This window comes from Mustelus asterias, unplaced genomic scaffold (genome assembly GCF_964213995.1).
Source record: "Mustelus asterias unplaced genomic scaffold, sMusAst1.hap1.1 HAP1_SCAFFOLD_553, whole genome shotgun sequence".
Lineage (NCBI taxonomy): Eukaryota > Metazoa > Chordata > Chondrichthyes > Carcharhiniformes > Triakidae > Mustelus > Mustelus asterias.
The window spans coordinates 250,255-267,896 of NW_027590503.1; the positions used below are offsets into that span (position 1 = coordinate 250,255).

General features: G+C 47.3%; 2 protein-coding genes across 3 annotated transcripts; one reads left to right on the top strand and one right to left on the bottom strand.

Moving 5' to 3' along the window:
- Positions 1-433: 433 nt before the first annotated feature.
- LOC144487016 (uncharacterized) lies at positions 434-5,790 on the top strand. The gene is made up of 2 exons (XM_078205058.1): positions 434-1,008; positions 4,340-5,790. The coding sequence occupies exon 2, from the start codon at positions 4,490-4,492 to the stop codon at positions 5,399-5,401; it is 912 nt and encodes a 303-aa protein (XP_078061184.1). The 5' UTR covers positions 434-1,008; positions 4,340-4,489; the 3' UTR covers positions 5,402-5,790.
- Positions 5,791-8,903: 3,113 nt separating this feature from the next.
- Positions 8,904-16,865, bottom strand: LOC144487024 (ER membrane protein complex subunit 4-like). 2 transcript variants are annotated; one of them, XM_078205068.1, is made up of 5 exons: positions 16,662-16,865; positions 15,899-16,010; positions 15,539-15,692; positions 11,694-11,854; positions 8,904-10,898 (listed from the first exon to the last, which is right to left on the bottom strand). In XM_078205068.1, exons 1-5 carry the CDS (start codon positions 16,739-16,741, stop codon positions 10,863-10,865), a joined length of 543 nt encoding a protein of 180 aa, XP_078061194.1. In that variant the 5' UTR covers positions 16,742-16,865; the 3' UTR covers positions 8,904-10,862. The 2 variants fall into 2 exon arrangements, with proteins under 2 accessions (XP_078061194.1, XP_078061195.1); XM_078205069.1 differs by having other exon boundaries at positions 10,736-10,898; positions 16,757-16,809.
- Positions 16,866-17,642: the final 777 nt, after the last annotated feature.

Sequence of the window (17,642 nt, forward strand, 5' to 3'; positions counted from 1 at the left end):
TCTGTGTGTGAAGTTTGAATCTGTGTGTGAAGTTTGAGTCTGTGGTGAAGTTTGAGTCTGTGTGTGAAGTTTGAGTCTGTGGTGAAGTTTGAGTCTGTGTGTGAAGTTTGAGTCTGTGTGTGAAGTTTGAGTCTGTGGTGAAGTTTGAGTCTGTGTGTGAAGTTTGAGTCTGTGTGTGAAGTTTGAGTCTGTGTGTGAAGTTTGGGTCTGTGGTGAAGTTTGAGTCTGTGGTGAAGTTTGAGTCTGTGTGTGAAGTTTGAGTCTGTGGTGAAGTTTGAGTCTGTGTGTGAAGTTTGAGTCTGTGGTGAAGTTTGAGTCTGTGTGTGAAGTTGGAGTCTGTGGTGAAGCTACAAACAGAAGCTGTTCTGTTTCAAATCAAACTGCGGGACTTGGAAGAAAATGATGGGAAGCTGGCAGCCCAGCACGCAGGCGCAGAGAGCGCTGCTGAGCCGAGCTGGCCGGAGCAGGCGCACAGAGCGCTGCTCAGCCGAGCTGTCCGGAGCAGGCGCAGTGCGGCTGCCGCCAGCGGTCGCTCTCGATCTCTTTTTGGAGCAGCAGCCGCCGTAGAGAGAGGGGGGAGGGGGAGATCACCGAGCGGCTTCTCGCTCTGGCCGGAGCCGCCAGCCGGTTGCCCGGAAACCTTGGCTCGAGGAGGTGCAGAGGGAGGGGAACAATGGGTGGGGGCGGGGCTCCCGTGTCCGCTCGCCCGGGCCTGCGCACTGGAACCCGAGGATGTCACTGCGGTGCAGACTGATTCCTATTGGCTGATATAGGCAGGCCTCCATTGACATCACAATGCGGAAGTTTGTTGATGATTTTCAGAGTGAAACTTCCTCCTCTGGACAACATCAGGGAGGAAATCAATGTTTCCCCCTTTCCATTTCTTTTCTCATTCTGGGGGAAATTGGGGACTCGCAGCAACTGAAGGGAGAGGAAGTGAATTCAGGGAGGCTGCAGACTGGAACTATTACAGACGAACATCGGAATTAGGAGCAGGACGAGACCCAGGTATCTTTTTCTTTCTCTCTCTCAGATATTGACATCTTTTGGCTCCCTCAGGTTGTCACATTTATTTATCTAACAAGATAACCTCTTACCTAATGCTCACAATGAAAGGCGGAGAAGACTGTTTAAATGAACAGTAAATTCACTGGGACAGAGATATGTTTAATGTAGTTATATGGTACGTGCTGTGTTATTTATGATTCCCTATTTCTTGTCTTGACATATAAAAGGCACTGTGTCAACATTGCCTATTTCCACTGATGGAGACATTCCAACATAGAAGGAATCCATTTGGCAACTCAAATCCATGCCAACCCTCTGTGGAGCAATTCAGTCAGTCCCATTCCCTCTCTGTACTCCCATTCCCATGAGTTTCACATCACAATGGAATGGATGAGAATTCCAGATGAGCTGAGACTGGGGTGGAGTCGGGTGATGTTACTGAGGTGGAAATAGTGATGATGATGTGGATGTGTGGCTGGAAGCTCATCTTGGGGTGAAATATTTCACCAGGGTTGTGAACAGCCTGTTTCAGGTCAGACATGTTTGTGATTTATATAAACGATCTGGAAGAAGGTGCAACTGGGGTGATCAGTAAGTTTGCGGACGACACAAAATTGGCAGGACTTACAGATAGTGAGGAATCATAGAAACCCTACAGTGCAGAAGGAGGCCATTCGGCCCATCAAGTCTGCACCGACCACAATCCTACCCAGGCCCTACCCCCACATATTTACCCGCTAACCTACGCATCTCAGGACTCTAAGGGGCAATTTTTAACCTGGCCAATCAACCTAACCCGCACACCGTTGGACTGTGGGAGGAAACCGGAGCACCCGGAGGAAACCCACGCAGACACGAGGAGAATGTGCAAACTCCACACAGACAGTGACCCGAGCCGGGAATCGAACCCAGGACCCTAGAGCTGTGAAGCAGCAGTGCTAACCACTGTGCTACCATGCCGCTCCTTAGAGGAGCATTGTCAGAAGCTACAGAAGGATATAGATAGGCTGGAAATTTGGGCAAAGAAATGGCAGATGGAGTTCAATCCTGATGAATGCGAAGTGATGCATTTTGGTAGAAATAATGTAGGGAGAAGCTATACGATAAATGGCAGAACCATAAAGGGTGTAGATACGCAGAGGGACCTGGGTGTGCAAGTCCACAGATCCTTGAAGGTGACGTCACAGGTGGAGAAGGTGGTGAAGAAGGCATATGGCATGCTTGCCTTTATAGGACGGGGCATAGAGTATAAAAGTTGGGGTCTGATGTTGCAGATGTATAGAATGTTGCTTCGACCACATTTGGAATACTGCATCCAGTTCTGGTCGCCACACTATCAGAAGGACGTGGAGGCTTTGGAGAGAGTACAGAGGAGGTTTACCAGGATGTTGCCTTGTATGGAGGGGCTTAGTTATGTGGAGAGATTGGGTAAACTGGGGTTGTTCTCCCTGGAAAGACGGAGGATGAGGGGAGACTTAATAGAGGTGTATAAAATTATGAAAGGCATAGATAGGGTGAACGGTGAGAAGCTTTTCCCCAGGTCGGTGGTGACGTTCACGAGGGGTCATAGGTTCAAGGTGAAGGGGGGGAGGTTCAACACAGATATCAGAAGGATATCTGGCCAGGCAAGGTGGTGGAGGCAGACACACTGGGAACGTTTAAGACTTATCTAGATAGTCATATGAACGGAGTGGGAATGGAGGGATACAAAAGAATGGTCTAGTTTGGACCAGGGAGCGGCACAGGCTTGGAGGGCCGAAGGGCCTGTTCCTGTGCTGTATTGTTCTTTGTTAGAACCATAGAAAATTACAGCTCAGAAACAAGCCTTTTGGCCCTTCTAGTCTGTGCCGAACCATTTTTTGCCTCGTCCCACTGACCTGCACTTGGACCATATCCCTCCACACCCCTCTCACCCATGAACCCGTCCAAGTTTTTCTTAAATGTTAAAAGTGACCCCACATTTACCACTTTATCCGGCAGCTCATTCCACACTCCCACCACTCTCTGCATGAAGAAGCCCCCCCTAATATTCCCTTTAAACTTTTCTCCTTTCATCCTTAACCCATGCCCTCTGGTCTTTTTCTCCCCTCGCCTCAGTGGAAAAAGCTTGCTTGCATTCACTCTATCTATACCCATCAAAATCTTATACACCTCTATCAAATCTCCCCTCAATCTTCTACGCTCCAGGGAATAAAGTCCCAACCTATTCAATCTCTCTCTGAAACTCAGCTTCTCAAGTCCCGGCAACATCCTTGTGAAACTTCTCTGCACTCTTTCAACCTTATTTATATCCTTCCTGTAACTCGATGACCAAAACTGTACACAATACTCCAAATTTGGCCTCACCAATGCCTTATATAACCTTACCATAACACTCCAACTTTTATACTCGATACTCCGATTTATAAAGGCCAATGTACCAAAGGCACTCTTTACGACCCTATCCACCTGTGATGTCACTTTTAGGAAATTCTGTACCTGTATTCCCAGATCCCTCTGTTCAACTGCACTCTTCAGAGTCCTACCATTTACCCTGTACGTTCTACTTTGGTTTGTCCTTCCAAAGTGCAATATCTCACACTTGTCTGCGTTAAATTCCATTTGCCATTTTTCAGCCCATTTTTCTAGTTGGTCCAAATCCCTCTGCAAGCTTTGAAAACCTTCCTCACTGTCCACGACACCTCCAATCTTTGTATCATCAGCAAACTTGCTGATCCAATTTACCACATTATCATCCAGATCATTGATATAGATGACAAACAACATGTTCTTTGACATGTTGCCAGGAAGAGGGATAGAGTTGTTGGCAAGCGAGTGGAGTTTGGAGAGGGGACTGAAGACAGTGGGTTCAGTCTTCCCAGTATTTATATGAAAGAAATTTCTGTTTGTTTAGTACTGGAAGTCAGATAAGTCAGGATGGTGTGTGAGTTGGGGGAACTCTGAGGTGATGGTGTTTATACCCATCTGCTATCTCGGTCCTTCTCGTTGGTGGAGTTGAGGGTTTGTGAGATTCTGTCAAAGTTCTTGTCAAGTTGTAGATGTATAAAATCCCTTGCCTTCACCACGGCCACTCCTACTTCTCTCTATCTCCTTCCAAAGTGCCGAAAGAGTCTTATGTAGACCCAGGCTGTGTGGCAGGTTTCATTCCCTGAAGGATATCAGTGAACCAGTTGGGTTTGTATGACAATCCAGCAGCTTTCTTGGTTACCCTTTCCTCACGGCAGCCCCACAAATTAGCAGATTCATTCAGCTCAATTACACAACCCACCTTTGTGTTTTTGTGGTGGGTTCTTTCTCACTCACTTTTTTCTGTTTTAAATCAATTTCACAGGGTTTTACAAGAAGAAGATTTGCAGTTGAGAAACTGAAACAAAACATGATATCAGAACCTGATGAGTCGGCCAATTTATTGTAACCTGAATATCATTGTATTTTGAAATTGGAAGAAAAAAGCACCGTTCACAGTGGAGAGAAACTGCACATGTGTTCTGTTTGTGGACAAGACTTCAACCAATCATCTGGCCTTTGGGAACATAATTGCAGTCACAACAGGGAGATGGCATGGAAGTGTGAGGATTGTGGGAAGGAATTCAATTACCCATCCCTGCTGGAAACTCATCGACGCAGTCACACTGGGGAGAGGCCATTCATCTGCTCTCAGTGTGGGAAGGGATTCACTCAGTTATCCAGCTTACATATACACCAGAGGACTCATGCTGAGGAGAGGCCGTTTACCTGCTCCCAATGTGGGAAGGGATTCAATCAGTCATCCAATCTAGCAACACACCAGCGAGTTCATACCGGGGAGAAACCGTTCACCTGCTCTGAATGTGGGAAGGGATTTTCTCACTCATCCACTCTGCTGATACACCAGCGAACTCACACTCAGGAGAGGCCATTCACTTGCTCCCAGTGTGGGAAAGGATTTGCTGACTCATCTACTTTGTTGAAACACCAGCGAGTTCACACTGGGGAGAGGCCATTCACCTGTTCCCAGTGTGGAAAGGGATTTGCTCAGTCAGCCACCTTGTTCACACACCAGCGAATTCACACTGGGGAGAGGCCATTCACCTGCTCTGTGTGTGGGAAAGGATTCAGTCGGTCATCAACTCTGCTGACACACCAGCGAGTTCACACTGGGGAGAAACCATTCATCTGCTCTGTGTGCGGGAAAGGATTCAATCACTCATCCAACCTAGCAATACACCAGCGAATCCACACAGAGGAGAGACCATTCACCTGCTCTGTGTGTGAGAAGGGATTCAATCAGTCGTCTAAACTAGCAATACATCAGCGGGTTCACACTGGGGAGAGGCCATTCACCTGCTTGCAGTGTGGGAAGGGATACGTTACCTCGTTGAATCTTCTGACGCACCAGCGAATTCACAACTAACTATTGTAATTGGATTTAAAATTAGGGAGAAACCATGAAAATGTGCAGACTGTGAGGAGAGTTTCAGTTACCTGTCAGAGCTGGAAGCACCGGGGGCTGTTTGAAGATGGAGGGTTTCTACAAGCTGCTCTAAGATTTGTCTTCTCTCTGAAACTTCAGGACAGTCTATACTCATTATAGCAAGTATATTTATGGTTTCTAACTGTAATTGAAGTGGGATCTACATCTCTGAGGAATGTTGCATATTTGGAACTGAAATTGTGCTAAATTAGAAATTAAAGTTGTTTCCTTTCACTTTTAAATATTGTTCAACTGTTAATAGTTAAGCTGCTTCATTTTTTGGAATTATATTTAAGCTGTTGTTAAATAAAGTTTGTTTTACCATGAAAGATTCCTAATTTGTCAGTGGAATTACTCCTGGAGTGAAGCATCCGATCCTCACATTTATGCCAAAATAGAAAGATTTGTTTGGATCTAATCTGGCTTCCTAACATAATTTATGGGTTCTGGTCCAGGACACTTTTGGAAGGGATTCACTCCATAATCTACCCTCCAACCACCCCCGCTTCACTCTGGGGAGAGACCTTTTAAATGCCCAGACTGTGAGAACTGCTATAAAAGCTGTAGAGAACTGATGTCTCATCAACGTGTTCACATTGATGAGAGACCATTCAGCTGCTTTTACTGTGAGACAGGGTTCAGGGAATCATTCCAACTCCCTGTACACCAGCGAGTTCACACTGGGGAGAGGCTATTCACCTGCTCTGAGTTTGGGAAGAGATCCACTCAGTTTTGAGATTCGATTTCCAGTATCTGCAGTATCTTATTTTGATCTGATTTTTTGTTTGATTTATTATTGTTGCATGGATTGGGATACAGTGAAAAGTATTGTTTATTGTGCGCTTTGCAGACAAAACCTACCGTCCCGGCATTTTCTGTTTTAGTTCCTTTTGAAGGGTTCTCCCTCTCTCCTCCATCCTCACCGACAACAGCAAGTCTGAGGAGCTCATGGAGCTCCTTTGTCACTAAGATTGAGACAGTCTGATCAGCTGCCTCTGCTGTTTCCCTCGCTTCCATTGGGTCAAACTGTGTCTAACAATTTGCCCAACCCTAAACTCATCTTTCTTTAGTTTCTCTCTGTCAAGCAGTCGATTTAGTAACCTATATTTTTATTGTTGGATATTAGAAATAAGATATACATTTAAGTGAGTTTAATTCGGTGTTTCTGTGTACAGAAGGGTTAAAACTTTCATAGATTAATGTTAAATAAAGGTGTTTGCATGTATGGGGTTTTGGTTTCATTTCAAACTGTGCCTGTATTGTGTTCAGAGAGTTTACAATGTGAAAACACACATAAGGAAAGACTAGGTAAGGAAAGACTTGGCAACCAGTGGCCATTTTGGGTCAGAAATAATTTTTGAGTTAGCTGAAGAGGAAACTGCCAGAACCATTAGGCAGAACAATGGAGTAAGGGCAAGAAAGAAAGTCCCAGAAGTTGAAGAACAGATAGTTCTAGAAACCAGGGAATGAAAAAAGTCTGAGGAAAGCTGAAGTCAAAGGGAATCTGAACAAGATACTGTTCCCTGAAATTAAAGAAAGGGGGAGAGAGAGGCTTCCAGTTAAAGGCAACACACATGGTGAAGTTGGCTGGCAAAAAGCCAGACTCTGAAGTAATCCGAAGGTTGGGACTTTGGTACCACCTGTGAAACAGTGGTGTTCTGTTGATATGGCTGGGTACCTGAGAGATTGTGTGGAAGCTTGAGTGCATGTGATAATCTGAGGCAGAAGAATAGTGAAAGGAGAGATTGAAATCCTGGAAGTGGATCCTTGCTGAAAAGATCTGAGAGAGTGCGTTGTTTGGGAGAACATTTTTGAGAGTGGATCTGATTGATGAAAATTTCTGTGCACCAATTTCAATGACAATGTTGTAATTTGTAATTTTACACATGACAGAATCTCAGTGTGATTACTCAGCATCAGGTTATACTCTGACCGGTGCAGTGCAAATGGTGGAACTTACTGATCAAGAACCGGTCAGAGATTACATTGAATCACAGAGAATTCTCTCATTCTTGGGCGACATGGTGACACAGTGGTTAGCGCTGCTGACTCACAGTGCCAGGGTCCCAGGTTCGAATCCCGGCTTGGGTCACTGTCTGTGTGGAGTTTGCACATTCTCCCCGTGTCTGCATGGGTTTGCTCCGGTTTCCTTCCACAGTCCAAAGGTGTGTGGGTTAGGTGGATTGGCCATGCTAAATTGCCCTGAGTGTCAGGGGGGCTAGCTAGGGTAAATGCACGAGGTTATGGGGAAAGGGCCTGGGTGGGATTGTGGTGGGTGCAGACTCAATGGGCCGAATGGCCTCCTTCGACACTATAGGGATTCTATGAATATCCAGACCAGAAAGACATTGTTCGGTTTAACTAGTCTGTGCTGGTGTTTATATTTCATACAAGACACCTCCCATTCCATCTCCCTCATTTCAGCCTTTCAGCTCATCTTTCTACTCTCCTTTCCCTCACGTACTCATCACATTTTCTTTTTAAATGATGAGTTGTCCAGCTAGTTCCTGTGGCAGTGAATTTCACATTGTGATCAATCTCTGAGTATAGATGGTGAGTGACTTGGAGGGGAACGTGCAGGTGATGATGTTCCCATGCATTTGCTGCCCTTCTCCAAGGTGCTCGAGGTTGCGGGTTTGCAAGATGCTGTCAAAGAAGCCTTGGTGAGTGCTTGCAGTGCATCTTGTAGGTGGTACACCTCCAGCTGCCATGTGAGTCAATGTTGGAGGGAGTAGATGTTTGTAGAAGGATTGCCAATCAAGCTGCTTTGTCTTGGATGGTGTTGAGCTTCCTGAGTTGTTGGAGCTGCACTAATTCAGAAAATTGGAGCTTATTCAATTAGACACAAGAGTTGTGCCTTGTAGATGCTGGAGTTTGGGGAGAAGGATTAAACAGACCTTTTAGTGGAAAATTCACCTGATCTGGCCCAGACACCACGAGGAGATGGAAATGGGATGTGTTATGATTCTCAATTGAAACCCTACCCAACTGAAAAGGTGAACATTGAAGACTCGAACACGGAGGGAGGGATGTCTGTTAGTGTTCTTCAGCAGTGGAAGTGGGGATCAGGATTGCGCTGGAAGAACAGGAGTGATGGTGAAATGAGTCAGCAAATAGGGAACGGTTATTTAACCACCAGCTCAGGTTACTGAAGCCTGAATATTGTGGGAGAGAAAAGGTGAGAGTGTTGCAGAGTTTAAAGTGGAACAAGAGAGCTTTAAGCTGGTGGAGTCAGTGAAATCTGAGTCTCGGTTTTGTCTCCTGTCATTTCATGGAGGCCCCGTTTTGCTGAAACCAATCGAGAAAACGCTGGAAAATCTCAGCAGGTCTGGCAGCATCTGTCAGGAGAGAAAAGAGCTGACGTTGATGACCCTTTGTCAAACCCTTTTCTCTTTTGGTTTCAGATTCCAGTATCTGCAGTAATTTGCTTTTATCCCATTTTGCTGAAACTCTTTATTTCCACAGTTACAGAATCAGTGAAAAGACATTGCACATTCTTCACAGCAGCATCAAACTCACACTGACTGTTTCCTCACTCACCTCGAGGTTATCGATTCGCCTCCGGCCTCTTCCGTTCACTCCTGCTTCGGGTGTGGTCTCAGAATGGGGAGGGGACGGATTAGTGACCACCTCCCCGCACCCCCCTCCCCCCACAAACACACACAAAGAGGAACGACTCAAACACAATCATTAAATAAAGTGAACACACGCACGCACACACCAAACGTGTATGTGCTCGCACACAGGTACACACACACACACATGAACTGAAATGCGTGTACACCCACATAGACACACACTCACTCATAGACACAAGCGTGCCTGCTCACAGACAAAGTCGTAGAATTCCTACAGGGCAGAAGAGACCATTCAGCCCTTTGAGTCTGCACTGACTCTCTGACAGAGCATCTTACCCGGGCCCTATTCCCGTAACCCCATATATTTACCCCACTAATCACTCTGATCTACATATTTTGTGACATAAAGCAGCAATTTAGCATGGTCAATCCACCTAACCAGCACATATTGAAGTTTGGGAGGAAACCAGAGCCTCCGGAGGAAACCCATGCAGACACGGGGAGAACATGCAAACTCCACACAGACACAGGGGCGGCACAATGGGGAGCACTGCTGCCTCACAGCACCAGGGACCTGAGTTCAAATCAAGCCTCAGGTTGTGTGAAATTGGTGCATTCTCCCCGTGTCTCTGAGAGTTTCCTCCAGTTGCTCCGGTTTCCACCCACACTCCAAAGACGTGTGATTGAGGTGGATTGGCCGTGCTAAATTGCCCCTTAGTGTTGGGGATATGATCAGTGTAAATACGTGGGGTTATGGGGATAGGGCCTGGGTGGGGATGTTGTTGGTGCAGGCTCGGTGGGCCGATTGGTCTCTTTCTGCACTGTCGGGATTCTATGATTTATCCAAGGCTGGAATCGAACCCAGGGCCCTGGCGCTGTGAGGCAGCAGTGCTAACCACTGTGCCACCATGCTGCCCAGGTGGGCACACAGACAGCTGCACACACTACACTGTCAATCACCTGCCTCCAGCTGTCAGTGCGGAGGAAGTGAAACCAAGCTCCCCCCCTCCTCACTCACTGCTGTGTCAGGTGGATAGTAAAATCCCACGACAATTACTGGATGGAGCGAAGGAGAGCTCCCGCTGGTTTCCGAGGGTCGATCTTTATCCTTCAAACAGCCTAACATTTGGTGGTTATCTGACAGTTTGTGGGATCTGCTGTGTGCAGTGCCTGCCGGGTTTCCCAGGTGAACAGCAGTGACTGTGTTTGGGAAACAGGAAGCTGCTGTGTTGATTCAGAGCGCTCTGGAACAGCCCAGAACAAGCACAGGAGCTAAATCATTCCCTCCTTTCGATGTTCCCTCCTGCCGTTCTGTGGGAAGAGATGGTGACTGCACAGCAAGATCCCACAAGGCACAATGCAACACACAGCCAGGGAACTTAATTTGAGGGACCCCTGGGAGAACCTGTTACAGCAGCTCGAATCTCAGGAACAGGTTACACAAATCTGTGACCTTCTGACCTGGGTGAGAGAGAGAATGAGAGGCACCAGGATAAGCTGGGAATGACTGATCCAGGAACCTCCAGTCCCATCGTCAACCCGAACAGGCCCCTCATCCGAGGCTCAGCAAAGGGGGTCAACATGATAAACAACTGAATCCCCAGTGAAAAAATACACAGTCCCTGCTGTCAATATCTCCGGCCATTCCACATCGGTCACAGGTACACGGGCCAATGTTTGTGTGTGCGTGGGGGGGCAGTGATGGGAGGGCATGTTACCTACAGAAAGCCTGGTCTCAGGTTAGCCAGACGGCAGCAGGTTATGTCCGGTGTCGATCGTCCTCGGGCCGTGTCTCAGTGAGCGATAGGAGGAGAGTGGGACCATCACAGGACCAGGCCCCCGCCCGTGTTCTCCACTCTCTGTGTGAAAGGAGAAGGTGGTAAGAATCGGAGTGGGAATAGCTTCTGTCGAGCCTGCTCCACAATTCATCATCAACCTCATCTCCACTTTCCCTGCAGTCTTCCCGATCCCTCAATTCCCAAAGATATCTCCACTTTCCCCGGAGTCTTCCCTCATCCCATAATTCCTAAAGATATCCCACTTTCCTCGCACTCCTTCCCATCCCTCAATTCCCAAAGATATCCCCGCTTTCCCTGCACTCCTCCCCATCCCTCAATTCCTAAAGATATCTCCACTTTCCCCGCACTCCTCCTCATTCTTCAATTCCCAAAGATATCTCCACTTTACCCAGTCTTCCCCCATCCCTCAATTCCCAAAGATATCACCACTTTCCCCACACTCTTCCTCCTATCTCTCAATTCCCAAAGACATCCCCACTTTCCCTGCACTCTTCCCCCATCCCTCATTTGTTTTTGTTCATTCGTGGGATATGGGCGTCTCTGACTGGCCAGCATTTATTGTCCATCCCTAGTTGCCCAAGGGCTGTTGAGAGTCAACCACGTTGCTGTGGCTCTGGAGTCACATGCAGGCCAGACCAGGTAAGGGCGGCAGATTTCCTGTGGTTGACTCTCAACTGCCCTTCAAGAGCAACCAGGGATGGACAATAAATGCTGACCAGCCAGTGATGCCCATGTCCCACGAATGAATAAAAAGAATTGGGCCCAATCTACTCAACCTCTCAGGCTCCACAGCCCTGAATGGTTTCCTCTTCCTATTTTCCTGGCTCCCCCTCACATACAGAGTGCGGATCTCACCTGGGGTGGCTGGATGAATGCCAGCCAGTCAGAGGCATGTGTGGGCAGCAGCCCCATTGCCTGGCACTTGTAGATGGCCAGGGCCAACCCCAGCAGGTTGCCGATGAAGTAGATGAGACGCTGCAGCCAGTGCTGATTCGAATTCCCCAGGACCCTAAAGACTGAGAGCGAGAATGGAAAAGCAGGAAGTTCAGGAACATGTGAGAGCCTTCCCTCATAACACAGCCCATCCATTTTAGGTATTAGTCTGGTAAACCGTCTCTGAACTGTCTCCAGCATACTTGAACATACTTGATATCCAGCATACTTGAACACTTCCTTAACACAAGGGGCGGCACGGTAGCACAGTGGTTAGCACTGCTGCTTCACAGCTCCAGGGACCTGGGTTCAATTCCTGGCTTGGGTCACTGTCTGTGTGGAGTTTGCACATTCTCCTCGTGTCTGCGTGGGTTTCCTCCGGGTGCTCCGGTTTCCTCCCACAGTCCAAAGATGTGCGGGTTAGGTTGATTGGCCAGGTTAAAAAGAAAATTGCCCCTTAGAGTCCTGAGATGTGTAGGTTAGAGGGATTAGCGGGTAAATATGTGGGGGTAGGGCCTGGGTGGGATTATGGTTGGTGCAGACTCGATAGGCCGAATGGCCTCCTTCTGCACTGTAGGGTTTCTATGATTTCTATGATTAAATAAGCTGACCAATACTGCACACAGTACTCCAGATGTGGTCTCACTAGTGACCTGTACAACTGAAGCATAACCTCCCTAGTTCTGTATTTAATTTCCATCACAATGAATGATAACATTCTATTAGTTTTCCTAATTACTTGCTGTACCTGCATATTAGCCTTTTGTGATTTATGCACTCAGACACCCAGATCTTGATCAATTGGGCCAGTGGGCTGACGAATAGCAGATGAAGTTTAATTTAGACAAATGCGAGGTGATGCATTTTGGTAGATTGAACCAAGGCAGGACTTACTCAGTTAATGGTAGGGCGTTGGGGAGAGTTACAGAACAAAGAGATCTAGGGGCACATGTTCATAGCTCCTTGAAAGTGGAGTCACAGGTGGACAGAGTGGTGAAGAAGGCATTCAGCATGCTTGGTTTCATTGGTCAGAATATTGAATACAGGAGTTGGAATGTCTTGTTGAAGTTTTACAAGACATTGGTAAGGCCGCACTTGCAATACTGTGTGCAGTTCCTATTATAGAAAGGATATTATTAAACTAGAAAGAGTGCAGAAAAGATTTACCAGGATGCTACCGGGACTTGATGGATTGAGTTATAAGGAGAGGCTGGATAGACTGGGACGTTTTTCTCTGGAGCGTAGGAGGCTGAGGTATGATCTTCTAGAGGTCTATAAAATGAGGGGGCACAATCAACTAGATAGTCAATATCTTTTCCCAAAGGTAGGGGAGTCTAAAACTAGAGGGCATAGGTTTAAGGTGAGAGGGGAGAGATACAAAAGTGTCCAGAGGGGCAGTTTTTTCACACAGAGGGTGGTGAGTGTCTGGAACAAGCTGCCAGAGGTAGTAGCAGAGGCAGGTACAATTTTGTCTTTTAAAAAGCATTTAGATAGTTACATGGGTACGATGGGTTTAGAGGGATATGGGCCAAATGCGGGCAATTGGGATTAGGTTCGGGGTTTTAAAAAAGAAAGGGCGGCATGGACAAGTTGGGCCGAAGGGCCTGTTTTCATGCTGTAAACCTCTATGACTCTATCCCTCTGAATCTCTGAGCTCTGCAATCTCTCAAAATTTAGACAAAATGCTTATTTTTCATTCTTCCTGCCGAAATGGACAATCTCACATTTGCCCACATTCTACTCCATTTGCCAGATATTTCCCCACTCACTTAACCTTTCTATCTTTCTGTACTCTCTGTATGTCCTCTTCACAACCTACTTTCCCATCTATCTGTGTGTCATCGGCAAATTTGCCAAACATCCCTTCATCCAGTCATTCATATAAATTTCATTCCTTGCCTCAAATTTGATTCCTTTTCCACTATTTAGTTTGAAACCGTCTCTATTTTCCTCATCATGGGGTTCGCAAGAACACCGGCCCCAGCACAGTTCAGATGTAGACTGTCCCAATGGTACAGATCCCACTTTACCCAGTACTGATGTCAGTGTCCCATGAACCAGAACCCACCTCCCACACCAGTTAGGGCGGCACAGTGGTTAGTACTGCTGCCGCACAACACCAGGGACTCGGTTCTATACTGGCTTAGAATCCCTACAATTCTGAAGGAGTCCATTCAGCCCATCGCTTCTGCACCGACCATAATCCCACCCAGGCCCTATCCCTGTAACACAATGTATTTACTCTGTTAGTCCCCCTGACACTATGGGACAACGAACCATAGCCAATCAATTTAACCCGCACATCTTTGAACTGTGGAAGGAAACCGGAGGACCCGGAGATAGACAGAGAACATGAATACTCCACACACACGGTCACTCGAGTCTGGAATCGAACCTGGGTCCCTGCCGCTGTGAGGCAGCAGTGCTAACCACTGTGCCACCCCTTGGGTCACTATCTGTGCAGAGTTTGCACGTTCACCCTGTATCTGTGTGGGTTTTCTCCGGGTGCTCCGGTTTTCTCCCAGTCTGAAAGACGTGCTAGTTAGGTGCACTGGCCACGCTAAATTCTCCCTCATTGTACCCGAACATGTACTGGAGTGTGGCGACTCGGGGATTCTCACAGTAACTTCATTGCAGTGTTAACGTAAGCCTACTTGTGATACTAATAAATAAACTTTAACGCAGCCTTTCAGTCACGCATTCATCCCTCCGATCTGATCTGTCCTATACCTATTAGCTTGTGGCTCAGGTAATAATTCAGAGATTATAACCATTGAGGTTCTGCTTCTTAATTTAGTGCTTAGGTCCTCATATCGACACTGAAAACCTCCTTCTTTATCTCTGTTGTTTATACCTACATTGATGAGGACAACTGGAACCTTCCCCTCCCCACTGAAATTTCTTCTCCAGCCCTGATCAGATGTCCTGAACACTGGCCCCAGACAGGCACCACAGCCGCCTGGATTCACATTCTTTACTGCAGAGAATGTGCCAATCCCTCTGACTATACTGTCCCCCATTATCACTGCAATCCTTTTTGCTCCCCTCACTAGAATGGCTTCCTGTACCACAGTGCCATGGGTAATTGGCTCATCCATCCTGCAGCTCCCATTCATCCAAACAAGCTGAAAATACCTCAAACTGGCTGGACAAGTATGCCTCACTTTCCTGTTCCTGACCACTGACCAAATCAGCAGACCCTGGGCCAAGAGGTGTGACTGCTCCCTGATACAAAGAATCCAGGTAACTTTCCCCCTCCCTGATGCATTGCAGTGTCTGTAGTTCAGCCTCCAGCTCATAAACTCTGAACCAGAGCTGCTCGAACTTCACTGACTGCAGACATGGTTGCCCTGGATCAAACTGACAGCCAGGAGCTCCCACATGCTGCAGCTGTGACACATCTTTAATGTGTGCGAATAAACTGTTTAATTATTTTACCTAATTACATATTTTATTTTTGTTTTCAAGTATTTTAGTTTTTAAGTATTTTATTAACCTTACCACCAGTTGCTGTACTATTTTAATCCTTAATAATAGAATAAACCGTAGTCACTTAGCAGATCCTCACCAAAAATCTAGCTTCTTCTCCTGTAGAAGAGTAAGATCACTTCCTGACGGCTGAGAAAGTTAGAAAGCAAAACAGCACCCCTTTCCCTTTCTTCTCTAACTCCCTTAATTACCCAACTCCCAGAACTCTATTCTAAGCTACAGTCAAGTGATGCCGGTTCAGAGCTGTTTCTGAGCTGCAGATTCGATACAATACTCACTTGCAGACATGGACATCAAGGCCTGTATGGGTCTCCAGGCCATCATGCACACCATCATGATAGGGAGGATGGAGATGGTGTTGCCAGCCATGTACATGATGAACAGATTCATGGGCAGCTGTTTCAATGGGCCCAAGGCGATGTCCCAGCAGCGCTGAAAACAGAAAGTGAGCAGGGTATCAGTAAAGGGGGCCGGTTAGGGGAGGCCATATGCTGATCTTATATCCAGGCCTTGAAGTAAGCATGATGATTAACCCTTTATCACACAGGCTGCTGTGGTTCACCAAGGTACTTCACCACCGTGGACAAACCAGGGGCGTTGTCAGCCACACACTAAAGACACATTCAAATCCAACTTACTTTCTCAACCAGGATCCGGTCTGTTTCTTGGACGCAGATGTCCGGTAGCTGTTTGTCCGAATATGCGACTGGGTACATGGAGTCTCTCTGGCCACACTGTTGATCACGGCTCCTGTGAGAAACAGAAAACATAAATTGGTCACCCTTTCAAGACCTTCTTTAAAGAGGGAGTCTCTCTGTTGAGGACCCAACATGGTGACAATAGTGCCAACATGAACTAAAGCTTGGGCAAACCTCGGACACACACTGCCGTTGTGTCCACTGAACTGCCACGGGAATGGAGGGTGGCAGAAGTGGATTAGTGCCAATTGATAATCAGGGTGCCAATCCAGTTGCCCTCCATTTCGGGACAAAGTGACAAATCACCAGATGTACCAAATTGTATCTTGAAAACAAACACTGCGGGACATTGAGAGAGATCCAGTTCAGCACCGGGCCCTGGAAACCAGCAATCGTTCCTCCAACCACCACCGCAGTTGGCACCTGATCAGGTGGAGGGGCTGAAACCAAAAGGGCATCTCAGGGTCATGACCTGGGGAAAAGATGCCAAGTGGGGTCTGAGTGGTTTCTGGAGGATTTGAGGGGCTGCTTTGTGATGAGGAGCTCGGTGAGGGGTAAAAGAGGCGTGAAAAACCCGGGGTTGGGAAGTTTTGGGTTGGTGCCACATCCCCGGGTCAGTGTGCGGTGGCCTCCCCTCGGGAGAGACGGGCTGACCCGGCTTGCCTCCTACTCGAGCCCCCGGCACCCCGCGCGGCCTCCGCACCTGCTGCTGCCACTCAGGTTAAGCTCGAGGGTCCACTTGTGCCAGCGCGCCCGGTTGACAAGCCCCGCCCCTGCAGCCATGACAACGCCGCCGACCGTTAACCGTCCCCCCTTTCAAATCTGATTCAGATCAAGAGAAGAAGCCGCGCGCTTCCGTCAACAAAACACTCCCGCTGCAATGCGCATGTGCAAGCCCAACCGCCTCTGCGTTCTGCGTGCACCGCCCAAAGCCCCGCCCCCACATCGTCGTCATCTTTTTTAGGGGCACATCTGTTCCGGCCCTTCACCTTCTGTCCAAATGGAGCACGTTTGCCCCGCACAAAGATGGACATCACTTAATGTCAGCGATATTTGCAATATTGAGTCCAGATGACCCTTTATCAAAGCAAAAAGAATTGGGAGATATTTATACTGCAGGGTGAGGGAATGAAAGATGAGCCATAGCCACAGAAACCAGGGGAAAAGACTGCTAATGGCTGTCCACATTCTCCCTGTGGACAACCATTATAGCACCAGGGACTCAGGTTTGTTTCTCGGCTTGGGTGGCTGTCTGTGCGGAGTCTGCACGTTCTCCAGGTGCTCCTGGAGAACATGCTCCTCTTTTTCTTCTCATGAAAATCCAGTATTTCAGATCGCCCTGAATGAATTTTGAGGCCCAGGTCAGAGCGAATAAATAAAAGCAAAAAACTGTGGATGCTGGAATCTGAAACAAAAACTGAAAATGAACCACTGTGGTAAATGCATCATTCTCAATCTATTTTACTAGGTATTTGTTTCATTATTCAACATTTAACATCAATACATTTACTTATTATGCATCTCCTCATTCGAAAGTGAATATTCAGAGAGTTCATAAAAGAGAGCGAGGCGATGATAGGGATCTAGATGAGTATACGGCTTGTAGGAAGGGACTTAAGAAAGAAATTAGGAGAGCAAGAAGGGGTCACGAGAAGGCCTTGGCAGGTAAGATTAAGGAGATGCC

Bases quoted from the DNA above. Each gene is read 5' to 3' on its own strand.
- LOC144487016 (XM_078205058.1), top strand. From the start codon at position 4,490: ATGTGTTCTGTTTGTGGACAAGACTTCAACCAATCATCTGGCCTTTGG.
- LOC144487024 (XM_078205068.1), bottom strand. From the start codon at position 16,741: ATGGCTGCAGGGGCGGGGCTTGTCAACCGGGCGCGCTGGCACAAGTGG. The intron at 11,855-15,538 runs GTGAGTATTGTA...TCTCGCTCTCAG, and splicing joins CTTGATGTCCATGTCTGCAA to TCTTTAGGGTCCTGGGGAAT. The intron at 10,899-11,693 runs GTGAGATCCGCA...CCTTTCACACAG, and splicing joins CATTCATCCAGCCACCCCAG to AGAGTGGAGAACACGGGCGG.